Source organism: Dipteris shenzhenensis, chromosome 15, assembly GCF_047967505.1.
Source record: "Dipteris shenzhenensis isolate YYH24624 ecotype China chromosome 15, Dip_SZ_1.0, whole genome shotgun sequence".
In the NCBI taxonomy this organism is placed as follows: Eukaryota; Viridiplantae; Streptophyta; class Polypodiopsida; order Gleicheniales; family Dipteridaceae; genus Dipteris; species Dipteris shenzhenensis.
The window spans coordinates 12,895,102-12,909,373 of record NC_141610.1 but is presented as its reverse complement, the minus strand read 5'-3'; the positions used below and the strand labels follow the sequence as shown (position 1 = coordinate 12,909,373).

Genomic DNA, 14,272 nt, shown 5'->3' with positions numbered 1-14,272 from the left:
AGGTTATGGGTTTCTTTCAACAGCTTAATGAACGTTATCTTTCATTTCTCGAAGCTCTAGGAACAGGGCCAGCAAAGGAATCACCCAGAGCAATGAGCTTGCAAGTCATCGTTCTAGGAGCCTCCATTCAGAACTTGCAGTGCAATAACTCCATAAGACAAGATTTGCAAACAGAGGATAGAGGACTTTTAGGAATACTTTGCTTGTGAATTGACACCCTGCGTCATGAAAGGGCCCCAATTGTTTGTCAAAAGTCACACCCCTATGCTAAAAGGGCACACTCCTTTGCGAAAAGACTTGACCGTTATGAAGGGACACTCTTTCACACCATGGTGTATTTCTTTACCCTTTCACACCATGCACAGGAATAGATGCATATCTTCACCCTTTCATGAAGAGCCATATCCTGTCACAAGGGAGACACCCCTGCCGTGAATGGTCATAAGCTTTTGTGACTCTCGAGGTGCTGTACAAGTGGAGGAACACTTTGGGCAACCATACAGAGGCACTAACCTCCTTGCATTGGTCACAATTGGTTATAAAGCCTTCCCCCACTCATTTGAGATACACGAGCACAAGCCTACCACACGCAACCCACGGCCTCTCACCCCCTTCCGTGATATACCAGGCTGCATCAACAGTTGAATCTATACCTGCCTTCAACACTTGGAGTCGGTCACTTCCTACACCACGTAGATCTAAGTCACTTGCCTACATTACTTGGATCTGGTTGCCTTGGTACCAGGAGAGTTTGGTCACCTTGGTATGAGATGAGTCTAGTCATCCGAGGTTGATCTTGACTTTTGGCACTATGGTACCAAGGTGTTCTTTGCGAGTTGTATAACATGAGCCAAGCTTCGTCTCTGGAAGTTAGGAACCACCAAAAGGTAAGACAAGCCAATGGACAGCTTGCCACAATCCTGTAACTGCAACTCCAACAATTTGCACATGCCCCCCTGCAGCCCCCCCCCTTCCTCCCCCCCTCCCCCTGGCTGATATGCTACATAGCGGGTCACCCCCAGCTTTAGGAATGTTTGTCTTTAAGCTTTTCAAGCATAGGAACTCACCTAAGACATAAAGGTAGTTTCTCTTAATACCCTCCCCTCCAAGGGAGGAGTCTTTGTATACGAGGATTTTGTATTGCTCAGGTCCCATAGGCCGATTTTTGGTCTTCAGAGGACGATAATATATTCTTCTTCTTCTTCTTCTTCTTCTCTCTCTCTCTTTGCAATTAGATTGGCACAAGATATGAAAACGGTTGTACCACAGTATTTGATGACCTTTCTCTCGGGCCGCAAGTCAATCCCAGGGTCAGGTCAGCTCAGGGTTTAAAGCCTCAGGACAGCGTCAGTTCATGAAACAGGTTACAAGTCTGCTCCAGCAGTTCATGGGTCAGCTCTAGCCGCCGCCGCCGCCGCCGCTTTCGCCTTTCCCTAACCCGAATTGGGCTGAACCCCCATCCCAACCCAGGGGTAACTCTTAGATATGGACAATATGAGCAGCTTGCCTCTTCCTCAAAATCCCCCCTCTCTGCTCCCTTCCATGAACCTCGACTATAGCCCGCAAAACTCTCTATTCTACAGGCGATTGGCTCATGGCTGCTGGCGATACTGTTCTGCCTCTTCATGACTACTCTCAGCTCTTCTATCGACACCATTATATTCAGATGTGTTCTGGACAGTCGTAGCCTGTGCGTGCATTGTATGCTCTGAGTTTTTTGAGCTGTTGGGTTCTTTTCTTGAGTCAGCCTTTGTGGCTAAGTGATAGGACATCTTTGTACACAGACACAACAAGCCCCATAGGGATGTGCGTCTGTTAGTGGTGTTTTTCTAATTGAGAGATTTCAATAAAGTTGCTGTCTTTTGCTGTCCATCATTCGAGCTGTTTCATTTTCTGAACTGTTGGTTCTATTCATGTGGGTTAGTATTGCATGCATGTGAATCTAAGTTTGCCAGCATCAATGCTGGGAGTAGCTGCTTGGATGTGTGCCAAGGTCTCACTGTATGAGTCCTCTTTGAACCAGCCTTCAGGGAGGCCCCCTATTCTGATCTTCAATGTGTTGTCACGTTTGGCTTCATGCTCCTTAATTTCTTCTTGAATATCAGTTTTACTTGCCTTTGTATCAACCTCTACAATCACTTCCTTTTTTATTGTTTGCGTTTCAGTTTGGACAATATTCTAGATTGTAAAGACTAATTGAGGGGTAGGAGGAGAGGCCTTGCAAGTCTGCATTACCTCATCTGTTACTACTTGTTGACCAGACACTTCAAGAACCTATAGTTGGGCTGTCACAGCGTCAACTGCAACCTTAAAACTTGCACCTGTCAATCTAGATGAAAAATCTGTTCTTGGGGGCCAACGAAGCCCCCCTCGTTGGTATGTCGTTCGTGTATGGGGGGGGGGGTGTTCAATGCTGCAATTATCACGATGTCACCGTCACATGTCATAGCTGCCCTCTCCATAGACGCTTGAGGCTCTGAACTTAATAGAAGAGCTAGGTAATGAACCGCCTCAGGAGCGCCCAGCTGAGAAGTAATTACCATGTTGGAGGATGCATGAGCAAGTACCACGTGGTGCTAGCCTTTTTACCCCTCCATGAACCTTAGAACTCTCCACCACCCCTTGGAGGTTTACCACACACATCTCACAAATGCTAAAGCTAACAATTGAATGGATGGGAAACAAGGACGAAGATATTGGTACTAATATTCGACATTCTAGAGAACATGCTATACGCACACTTAGCTCAAGAAATCTACGAATCAAGCTCCTTCGCCCAATCTTACAAGCTGAAAAGTACCAAGATATGGATAGCCGAGGAATTGATGCAACGAATCCAGCCAAGGTCAAAGGCTGCTAGGAAGGATGAAAATGAGTAGTATACATGCGGGCATAGCCCTCATCAAGGAGTTCAAATCCAAAACAAAAGACCCTTGGTCTTAAGCTGATGTATGGACGATTGCTTTTAATTTCGTATTACAATGTTGTTAGTCTAAATAACTTGGAGTTGCCACCTTGGAGCTGCCTTGTGCCCTCCCTAATTGGATGTGTTAGTTGGCCTTTTTGCTGTCCTGTTGGTCTCCCATGGACATTAATAGACTTTCTTTCTTTCTTTCTTGCTTTCTCCCTCCTAGCTTGATAGGTTGGAGGTATATTGATCTACATGGCATGACACTCCTAGCATCTAGGGGCAAGCATTGACAAGCGAGGGGGATCTTAGTGACCCTCTACAGTCTTTCACCAGAGATTGGATGGCTCGTAGGGATATGCTGCCCTCTCCAAGGCCACGCATGTCCATACTCTTTGTTATTACTTTCCTCAATTTTAGCTCTACATGATTGTAATTTTGTTTCATGTTGCCAGTAACTTTAGACTGAGTTTGGTAGGTTTATTTACCGTAGTGCACATTGTTGGCTTTTTTTTGGGACCTTGTATTTTGTATGGTTTTTAAATCCAATCCATAGATCCTAATGGGTCTCCAAGTGGACTTCAATACAAGCATTTCATTTCATTTCATCTCTCTCTCTCTCTCTCTCTCTCACACACACACACACACACGCACGCGCGCGCGCAGGCTCACACCCACACAAAGTTTTTTTTTTTGGGGTGAAATCCATTTGTCATTATATTAAAAAAGTAGTCCCAAAAAAGGGGGACAGCTAGTTACAAACATTAAAAGATCTCATTATATGACAAGAAGGCAGGATAGTCAAGTTCCCACGCCTGAAGACACATGCACACGCACACGCACACGCACACACACATGATTGCCCACAGATCTCGGAGGAGGGTTTTATCAATTCCCCACCTATATTCGGATCCATCTCCCACACGCCTGTAGGATCTCTATTGGGGCAGTTCCGAGTGTCCAATCACCAACTATATGTTGATACAAACAAGCAAAGGGCATCCCACATGAAGGACGGATCTGCACTTTATGCAGCATGAAAGCGGTTCACTCAGAGGAGCACTTTGCATTTTAGATGCCCTCTGTATTATGAGATACGTGGACGGCACCACTGTCTATTCAAGAGCGGATTTGGACCACTCTTGGATTTCCCAGCCCATCTCGATCAACTGCACGGGGCGACCTACTTACTCCAAGCCCCACGACATAGGGATTGACTCCTTCGAGTGCAGAGGCAAGAATAAGACTTGTCAAAGTCTAGCTAGAGCACGATCACTGACTTCTTCTACTTTGGAAATCTGGACTAGAGGCCGTAGGGGGCACGACGTAGTCAAGAAATAAAGAGCACGGCACGAGACTCGCCCTCATCGACTTCTTCCACTTAGGAGATCCGGATCGGAGGCCGCAAGGGACATGACGTAGTTGAGATCTAGAGAGCAAGACACAACAACCTCGCCCTTCTATCGACATACAAGGACTGTACTCTTCCACTTGGGGAGAGAGACAGCTAGAGTTACAGTGGTGCTTGCCAGACAACAAGCTCTCAAAGACCACATAGAAGGATAGATGGGCTCAGATAGGCTGACTAGGTTGAGCACCAATTGCTTCCTATATTGACCCCTTTCTTGAAACGCCAGCCCTCAAGCCACTGTCAGCCAAGATCATATCTTCTATCTCAGCCGATCGGTGGATTTGGTCCCCTAGATAGCATACAGAGGTTCCGAGATTCTGATGGGTAGTTGATCGATTGGTGCAATGACATGGATTTCCTTTTTGGCCCCCGGACTGCCATTTATGCTAGGCTATATAGTTACATCGGAATGTATCGTTTCAGATATCAGCCTTGGGTGTGGATGCACACTTTAGTGGCTCCACGTCTTAGCTTTTTTTGGATTCGGTATTCTTTAGTCTTGTAGACTCTTTGGTATTTTGAAGACTTTCATAGACTTTCTTTCTTTCTTTCTTGTAATGCACAAACTATATAGTGCAAAATTTTCATGAAGAATGGTACTCCTTCACCCATCGACAGTTGACAAGCACTTTGAATACTTTTACCTCTAGTATGGCTAAGTGAACTCCCCTAGTTAAGATAACGTTTGTGATTAAGAAAGGTCCCATCCAGCCGTTGACAAATATTGGCTTTTGTTTGAGGAGCTTACTTGAGTACAATAATACCAAGTCACCTACCTTGGATTCCCGATTAGAGAAGACATCCAACTTCAATTTCATGGTATAAATCCAGTGAAGCTAGTGAAGTTATCCACAAAGGTAACAACTTAGATGTAGCCTCCAAGTGATGCTATCCGCACCGGTCCGCATACCACTATGTACTAGGTGCAACTTCCTGGACCAAGAGGCCCATCCTTTGGAAATGGGATTTGATGCATTTCCCCCCAATAAGCAGCCCTCACATACATGTTTTGTAATTGCATGCATGGGTGGGAAATCTACCACCATGTCCTTTGAATACATCTTCACCAAATTGTAAAGTTTAGATGCACCAATTCTCATGCCATAAGTGAGTATCGGAAATCACAAGTTCGGCAGTGGCATTAGCTTCTATGGCAGCCTGTTTTTCAAGGATATTAAGGTGATACAGTCCACTGTCAAGGTTCTCACCGGTTATCATACTCAACACAACGATGACAGTCGAAAAGAACTCTGAAGCCATGGTGGAGATGGCTGAAATAGAAATTGGATTGTACTTGATACCTGGAACATACAAAACCTCCACAAGTGTCATTGTATTACTTGACTTTGATGTGAATTGCACCTGACCAATCCTCTTGCATTGTCTGCATAGATGACAATGTCTCCATTTGGAGCATCACCCAAGGACTGAAATAGAGATTTGGTAATGTGCTTAGAAGCACTGCTGTCAAAATACTATTCTGACTTAGAATCTGAAATACGGATTGTAGTGGCAGGTCACAACAAATGCCCACTCATCTTGAGCCAAGTTTGCTGCCTCATGAGGGTGACCATGGGCAGCAGCAGCATGTGTGGCTGCAAGGCCTTTTTGCTTCTTTTTCTTCTCCAGAGCAATGCGCCTTGGACATTCAGAGATCTCATGGCCAGGCTTCTTGCAATAATTACAACGCTGCTTCTTACCGTCAGCAGGAAAACATGAAGATGAGATACCAGATAAAGGTTTGGGCTTGCTGTAAATTTTTCCCACGTTGCCTTTGCCCCTGTGATTGCTGGCAAAGGCTTGATCTACATGAGTAGAAGCAGTCCTATTTCTGTTTTGAGGGCTCTGCTGCTCCTACAGGAGTAGGGAAACAAGCTGATTGAAAGACTAGTAGTGGGGGTTACCCATGGCCACTAGCCGCAATGTCGTAGCAAATCCCTGATATGAGTTGGGGAGCCCATCAAGTGTCATAGACACTACCTTTGAATCTGGGACAATCTCATCAACATTGATGAGCTGATCTCTAAAACCCTTAATCTGTGTGAGGTAGGCATCCATGCTGTCCCCTTCGTTCATCTTAACACCATCGAGTTGCTTGCATAAATAGGCAACCTTGGCCTCATGCCAAATCTGGTAGAGGTTGGCCAAAATATCCCATGCAGCCTTAGTTGTCTTGCAAGATTGAATGTGAGGTGTAACCTCCCTTTTGCTATACATAGCAATCACTGCGTGTGCTTGTGCATCTCTGTGATCCCAATGAATCTGTTCGGGTGTGGAAAGCACTGCAGCAAGGCACTATGGGAGCAGTGGTAGATGACCAGAAGTGGCAGTGGTAGTTGTAGCACCACTTGCAGTGGCTATGGTGGCAGCAGGTGCCTTCGCTGGAGAGGCAGGTCTAGTGTGCCACCGGTTGGTATCCATGGATACCAACCGGTGGCACACCAAGTACGACCACATGGGATAAAAAAGTGCTTTGCAACTTTCAAAGCCTCAAGGCTACAATGCATTGAGTTGGCTGCTTCAAAGCTGACTGCAAAGCTGCAAATGCCAACCCATTTCAACCCAAAAATGAAAGCAAATGCTCGGCGAGTGTAAATACCAAGTAGGCTGCTCAAACATTGAGCCAAAATGCAAAAGGTTGACTCCAAAAAATGTCCTGCAAGGATAGGCTGAAAAGGTGCAATTGTCTGTCCAAGGAAAACACCCCCTGCAAAGAGCTGTCCTGCAAAAGGCTGCCCAAAAGAACACTGGCATGCAGAATGACTAGCCCAAATGAAAGGGCACATACCTGCAAATTTGTTAATGCAAATCTGAGTACAATGTGCCCCCAATAGTGGCTAAATATCCCTATAAAACAACTTCCGGGGTATGATCAAATCAAATGGCAAATGCAAATCAAATTCAAATGTGGCTGAACCAAGCAATGATCACTGCAAATATCGGCAAATCTAGCAAAAGCCCCAAACCCTGAAAAGACAAAATTGCAAAGAATAAGGCAAATGTGGAAAAGCCCCAAAATAAGCTGCAATATCGCAGATGTGATCAATTCTTCTGCCAATGTCACTGAAAAACATCCAATTTCATATCAAAATAGGCAAATGTCATTGCTATTTAGGCAAATGTGACAAAATAACCAGCAAATCTGAAATAACTTGCAGTCTGCTTGCAATAGATCCAAAAGCCCCAATTTCGGAGGGCAAATACTGCAAAAGCCCCAAAATGTGAGCAAAGGAGCAAATATTACTTCAGAACTTTTGCAAATGTGACATAAAAGTCCCAAATTTTGACCCGAGCTTACAAATATGAGTAAATTTGGTGTAAAGTCGAACCAATGTCAACCAAGAGCATCAAGCGCAGTTTGTATGGACGATTTGCAGCATGAACGTTCAATTGTACGGACGATTTGTAGAAGTGATACTGAACTATATGGACGCAGACGCAGATTGTACGGATGCTTTGCACGATGTGTACGGCTGATCATATGAATAGAACATACAAGCTGTACGATGATTTGCACATAGGAAACAATTGATGGATGATTGTATGGACAAAATCCACTGTAGGGAGAGTTAACGCAAAGCTATTCGGACAATATGCTAACCTTGTATGGACGAGTACTGTACGATTATAAGACGCTACACACCACTTGTATGGATGCTCAACATAGGTATACGGAAAACGTACGTCAGATTGTATGCATGTTGTATGGGAGCAGCGCAAGAGAAATGACACAAGAGCAAATGGCATTTGTACGTGAGGAGCGACATTGATACCTGTGCAAATTGAAGCTGGATGTTGGATAGCACACACTTACAAATCGAGATTGGGAGAAGCAAGTGTAATGCCAATGCTTGTGCCAAAATTAGGCAACTTGCTCTGATACCACTGTTGGGTGTAGGTAGCAATGAAATGCAAGTAGAATGCAAGGAGACGAGCAACAATTGAGAAAGCATGAAGTACTTGCAAATGGATAATGGAGAAAGTGCAAGTGGTGGCCTATATAGGCCCCAAAGTCTATTACAAGAGTTGACCAATGAAGTCAATCTGAGGGTTGACTTAAGTCCTAGCGACCAAAAGGCCATATTAAAGCTAAGGGCTAACACTGGTCTCATGGGAAAGGAGACACTTTCGGACAAATGATGAAGGTTAGCATCTAGCAAATCATCCTCCACACCTATGGCCTTCCTCACTTAATGACACCCATGACAAATGGTCCGTTGGTTGACGTAAACGTATGGTATGCACTATGCCCACACTGTAGAGAGAACGCAAAGCTATATGAACAATATCCCAAACATGTATGGATGAGTACCGTACGATTATATGGACTCTACGCGCCAATTGTATGGATGCTCAACATAGGTGTACGGCAAGCGTATGACAGACTGTACGCATGCTGTATGGGAGCAGCATAGGACAAATAGTGCAGGAGCAAATGGCATTTGTACGTGAGGAACGACATTGATACCTGTGCAAATCGAAGCTGGCTGCTGGATGGTGCACACATCCAAATAGAGACTGGGAGAAGCAAGTGCAATGCCAATGCTTGTGCCAGAATCAGACAACCCGCTCTGATACCGCTGTTGGTTGCAGGGAGCAATGAAATGCAAGTGGCATGCAAGGCGGCAGGCAATAGCTGAGAAAGCATGAAGTACTTGCCAATTGATAATGGAGAAAGTGCAAGGGGTGGCCTATAAAGGTGCCAAAGTTTACCATGAGAGTTAACCAATGAAGTCAACATGAGGATGCCTGAAGTCCTAATGACGTCAAGGCCATACCAAGGCTAAGTACTAACACTTAATGGGAAAGGCGACACCTTCGGAGAATGTGGTCTTTTCTTTTATATATAGTTGCCCAATGATCTAATTAATGATACATCTTAAATGATTCTTTTTCTCTTCTCAATGGGGGCAACCCTTGAGAGAGTTGTCAAGTGGTTAGTAGGTGGATCACATCAGCATACTATGATAGAAAACAATCCACTAAAGTAAGCAACCAGGAAGACGTGAAGTTACTACAAAAAGTTTAGCATCTAGCAAATCATCCTCCACACCTATGGCCTTCTCCCGCAATGACACCCATGACAAATGTTACGTTGGTAGACATAAACATATGGTATGCACTATATCTCAAATCAAACTCTTGAAATAAAAGTATCCATTTGCCATGTGGTCATCACATTGGGTGGCTGTATACCGTCTCTACATGCTCTAGATGATAAAGGTGATTTGGACAGCCATATGCAATTCTGAACATGCAGCCCATCTGATCAAGAGGAAGGATGGATTCATGGTGATGCCTGTGTGCAGGCTGGTTGGCTGCCCTAGTGTTGACTAATTTGGGGCAGAGGTGTAGCGGAGTATGGGGTGGTAAAAGGGAGAGGGGGCCAGGTAGTGGGGCGCAGCGGACTGGCTTCCCACCCCAATATAAAGGGACGTTTCTGCCCCTTTCCACATCCCACTGAAGCCTTCCACATTTTTGCATCATGAGGAGTGGAAGCAGCATCCTGCATCCTTTGGCTGAAAGTTTTAGTCCAGCCCCTTTGGCTCTGATGTTTGGAGCAGCCTTCAATACCTTCAGCCCATGCTTGATAGAGGTACCTACTTGCTGCAATTCTCTCCATTTCGATAGATTTCAATTCGTCTTTCATTCACATTGTTTGATGTGAGATTGCAGAGACCTTTAAGGCAAAGGTCTAGAAGCCTCTAGAGGTGGGTGTGCTCTCTCATTTTTCTCTAATGTGAAATGTTGAGTTGCCTGTTGAATATCATGCTCTTTTTGACTATCTGATCATGTTTGTTAAGGCTATATGCTAGTTCCTTTTGTTGTTTAGTACCAGTTTAAAAATCTCTTGCTGCAGTTCTCCTTGTAACAGCAAATGATGCAAATTTGCCATCGATTACCTTAGTTTTATGCAAGAGTCCAAGAGTTGCTTTGCTATAGCTAAAGATGAGTCAAAGGTAAAAGAGACGAGGCAAAGGTGAACTCAAGTTTTTTAGTGTAGAGCACAAGGGAGATCATTACATCCAGTGGATCAGTACTAATTTCAGGCTGTGCCAAGCCTCAACCCATATCTCAAAATTCTACCATGTGTTTTGAACAAGAATCCAAGGTGGGAATTAATATCCTGTAGGTAGAAAATGAGTCAAAGGTGAGCCCAAGATAGTTTTGGAATGCTCACTATGAGTAAGATCAATGCTTGCATGCCACTTTTATTGGCTGTGTCAAGCCTCTCATTCTGTGTCTTAAAATTGCTGAGTCTGTTTGGAAGCCTTCTGTTCCCTTCCCGCTCTTTCGTCTCATTCATTTGCTCATGTAGTTTTGTTAATTAGAAAAGATGGACTGAAGAATTGAATTTTCCACTTGTGTAGGTTTTGAAGTATCTCCTCGCATGGATTTTGTGGATTGGGGTTCTACCTATGTTTTCACTGTCCAGCTACCTGGCATCAATGTAGATGATATAAGATTAGAGGTAAACAGTAACAGGTACGATAAGTTTTCTACTAGTTTATGCCCAATATCTGTGAATTCGCGTTAAACGAATGAGGTTTCCTGCCTAAATATTTGTCTTTGAGTTTCTCAGGGTGAGCATTCTATAGTGATGAAAATGCATCTGTCTACAATCGCTGTGGTGGAACTGTCTTTCGTTGGGATAATGAGTCATGACTGAAGTTGCGTAGTTTCTTTTCTAAAGCTGTCGTTTGTTTGCTTGAACCTTCTCTTTCGATTCCAGAGAATGACTAGAAATGCAGCATGTGTCCAAATGCATGGAAGTAAACTCGACCATTCATTTGCCTCAGAGCTGCATCAAAATACTGTGACTTGGGGATATGTTCAAAGCCTCTTGAGCTGTTGTAAAGCAAAATCACAGACGTTAGGTTCTTGTTTATATTGAATAGTTTCAGCCTAAACCTCAGTTTTTTATGAAAATGAGGTGGTTTATTTTGGTTATAAATGTACCCATCATTTTAATATCCTTCATTAATATTCCTTGCTAGATTATTAAAACAGTAAGGAGCGTGTGGGTATGTGTTATTGATTCATTAGGAACTATCAGTGCTGAATGCAGATTGATCATTTATGGAACTCGCTCAACCAAATTGTGGATAGATCTCAATAAAATTAAGCATGGAGCTTCACATCATCACAGAGATACACCCCAAGCTCCATACTGGGTTGTATGGCATATCCCTGATGACAGCAACGTGGATTTCATAACTGCTGAATTTGTGTATGCTACTTGACCCTCCCAGATTCTATGATGTTGCATTTAGCATTCAAATTTGAATGTGGGAAAAACTGTTGAATGTGTATGAAACCGTGACTCCATAAATTTGAGGCGGTGCTAGACATTTGGTGATCTCTTCTCAGTTCGGGCTCTTTCGAGCTCTGGTATTTAGTTGGGTTTTAAGGGGACTCGTTAAAAGCTGAGCTTTGTCATCTGTCTACAAGAATGCATTATTTAGGGAGGCAGTTTTGGACATTGCTGACCGAAAATTGTTATGTTGACAGTGATGGCTCTCTGCAAATTGTGGTTCCCAAGATTCGTCCATGAATGCCAAAGCAAAGTCTGATGCTGGCTGGGAGAAATGTCATAACGTGCAGTCATCAGCATCCCTTTTTATGCGTCCTTAAGTGGGCTAGCCACTAGCAGATGGATATTTTTAAGTCAGGAGAAATTGAAAATTGTAGCATGGACCTCAAAGTATTTCGTTAAGAAGCCATAGATGGTGCTAATGGACATATGTACATAACATGCACTGTCATCAGCATTCCTTTTTATGCGTCCTTGAGTGGGTTAGCCACTAGCACATGGATATTTATAAGTCTAGGAGGAATTGAAAATTGTAGCATGGACCTCTAAAAGTATTTCATTAAGAAGCCATAGATGGTGGTAGTGGAAAGGAGTGTGTACATATTTCACGTTCTGGGTGCCAAGTCCATGCAATTTGTATATGATGCCACATTTACATATGGAAACTTATAATCTAGGTAAACTAGGGTAAGGATTTTGCATTTTTTGAAGTACACAGTAGTTGAGAGTCAGCACAAAGATTTGTTGAATGAAGTGATTGATGAGCGCACAAAAAATGTAGAGTGTATTACAAGAGCGTGTGTTACAGCCATGAAATTGGCACACTAAGTGTTATACTAACCCTAGGGGGAAACACTCCCTAATACTAACCCTAATGCTAACCTTTGGGGAAATACTTCCTAACTGGAGGGAAAATGTTTCCAAAGGGTAGGTTCACACACATTTCTCATAAGCTGGTGGCAGTGTGAATATCTAGAAAAAAAGATCTATTAACCTCCGCAGAAGACCTCATGGGGATATGAGACGAAGTACAAACACCAAAAGTGATTTGTACCAAATAGTGGCTACATTTGGATAACCAGAGAATTAGGGAGTGCACAAAGCTCAGCTCCGTGTGACTTATTATAGAGCTTAGCTACATTCTAACACTATCATGAGGTGGCCTTATAACATCAGTTTAAGACTAAGAGAAATGGGTCAATCGCCACCAAAAGGAAGTAACCTTAAAGCTTGTAGGAAGCTTCAAACTTTTTTTTTGGGTAGTGCCTTGGTGAAAATATCTCTCACATGGGACAATAGATCAAAATGTCTCTTGTATGCAATCAATTTTTGACATAATGATAATGTGCCTCGATGTATTTCGTGTATGCAAGAATCAAAGGATTTTGTGCTATTATAATAACACTTTGATTGTTAACGAGAATAGGAGTGGGGTTTTTGCTAAAGGAAAAAAAGAATAGAAGTGAGCGGTTTGCAAAAATACACCATCAATATCTTGAGCACACACTCAATTATAGTTGTGAAATGCTCTGTACTAAGTCTTGGATGGAGAGGTGGCCAGAGTGAGTTGCTTCTTGTTTAATCACGATACGATTGAGCTTCAAGAAAGAAACAATTTTAGTAGAAAGATACGACTTGGATTCTTCATACAATTGGGAGCCTACAGACCCTTATTTTATAGACAAGGCCAACTTACTAGAAAGCATGTGCTTTCTAAAAGCCAGGCTTGCTTTTCTTGCCTAAAATAGGTGTTTTTCTTTAGAAAGCAATAGCTTTCTTCTCAAAAAGCCGATTTCCTTGTGTGAGTCATCTTTTGAGTTGCTTGCTGATTCAGTTTGAATCATTGAATGCACAGATCTGAAGTCATGCCATTGGGATAAAAACAAATCCTAGATGTAGGTTGCCTTGCAATAGCTAAAGATGCATACCATTGAGTGGTCTTTGGGATGTGCATATGTCTGCTTATATGTGACACTCCAATTGAATATCAACACGTGTGGTCCATAGATAAATCGTGTTATCAATAACTTTGACTATATAGAATGACATTGAGTGGTTTAGTGTCATCATACTTCTAAAGTTCAAGTCCTCGTTCTATAGTAGTTGAAATTGGCTTACAACTTAGTACATTGAATCTTTGTAATAATCCTTTTATATACTTGGAAATTTCAAATGAAGCTTCGTGAGATCTTTCTTAAATTATACAATTTTCTTGTCATTGGTGCCTGTGAAGTAGCATGTCATCCAATAATGGATGGCTCAACAAATCCCCTTTGTCCTTCTTAGCTTGTAGGATACATCCAGTTATAGTGTTGTTTAGACCTTAATTGGTCATAATCTTTTCATACCAAGCTTGTGGAGCTTGATTGAGCCCATAAAGTGCCTTATGCAACTTGCACAGTTTATTTTATTGACCAAGCATCTTTAAACAATTAAGTTCTCACCAAGACTTCCCCATGCAAGTCCCCATTGAGAAAGGTTACTTGAATGACCAATTGATACACTTTCTAGCCATGATGAGCAATCGAGGAAGCCACATACCTAATGGTGGTCATCTTGGAAGTGAGCAAAGGTTTCACATCAAAATCTATCCCCTTTTGTTGACAATAGCCTTTGGCAATTAACCTTTCCTTGTACC

At 42.9% G+C, this 14,272-nt stretch overlaps 1 protein-coding gene across 1 annotated transcript in view; it reads left to right on the top strand.

Moving 5' to 3' along the window:
• LOC147893383 (uncharacterized) overlaps positions 1–12,344 on the top strand; it is a 29,342-nt gene extending 16,998 nt beyond the window's left edge. Inside the window, exons 5-7 of the mRNA XM_087385714.1 lie at positions 10,691–10,805; positions 11,389–11,550; positions 11,832–12,344. Coding sequence (XP_087241840.1) covers positions 10,691–10,805; positions 11,389–11,550; positions 11,832–11,874 — 320 coding nt within the window. The 3' untranslated portion in view covers positions 11,875–12,344. The remainder of the gene's footprint in view (positions 1–10,690; positions 10,806–11,388; positions 11,551–11,831) is intronic.
• Positions 12,345–14,272: the final 1,928 nt, after the last annotated feature.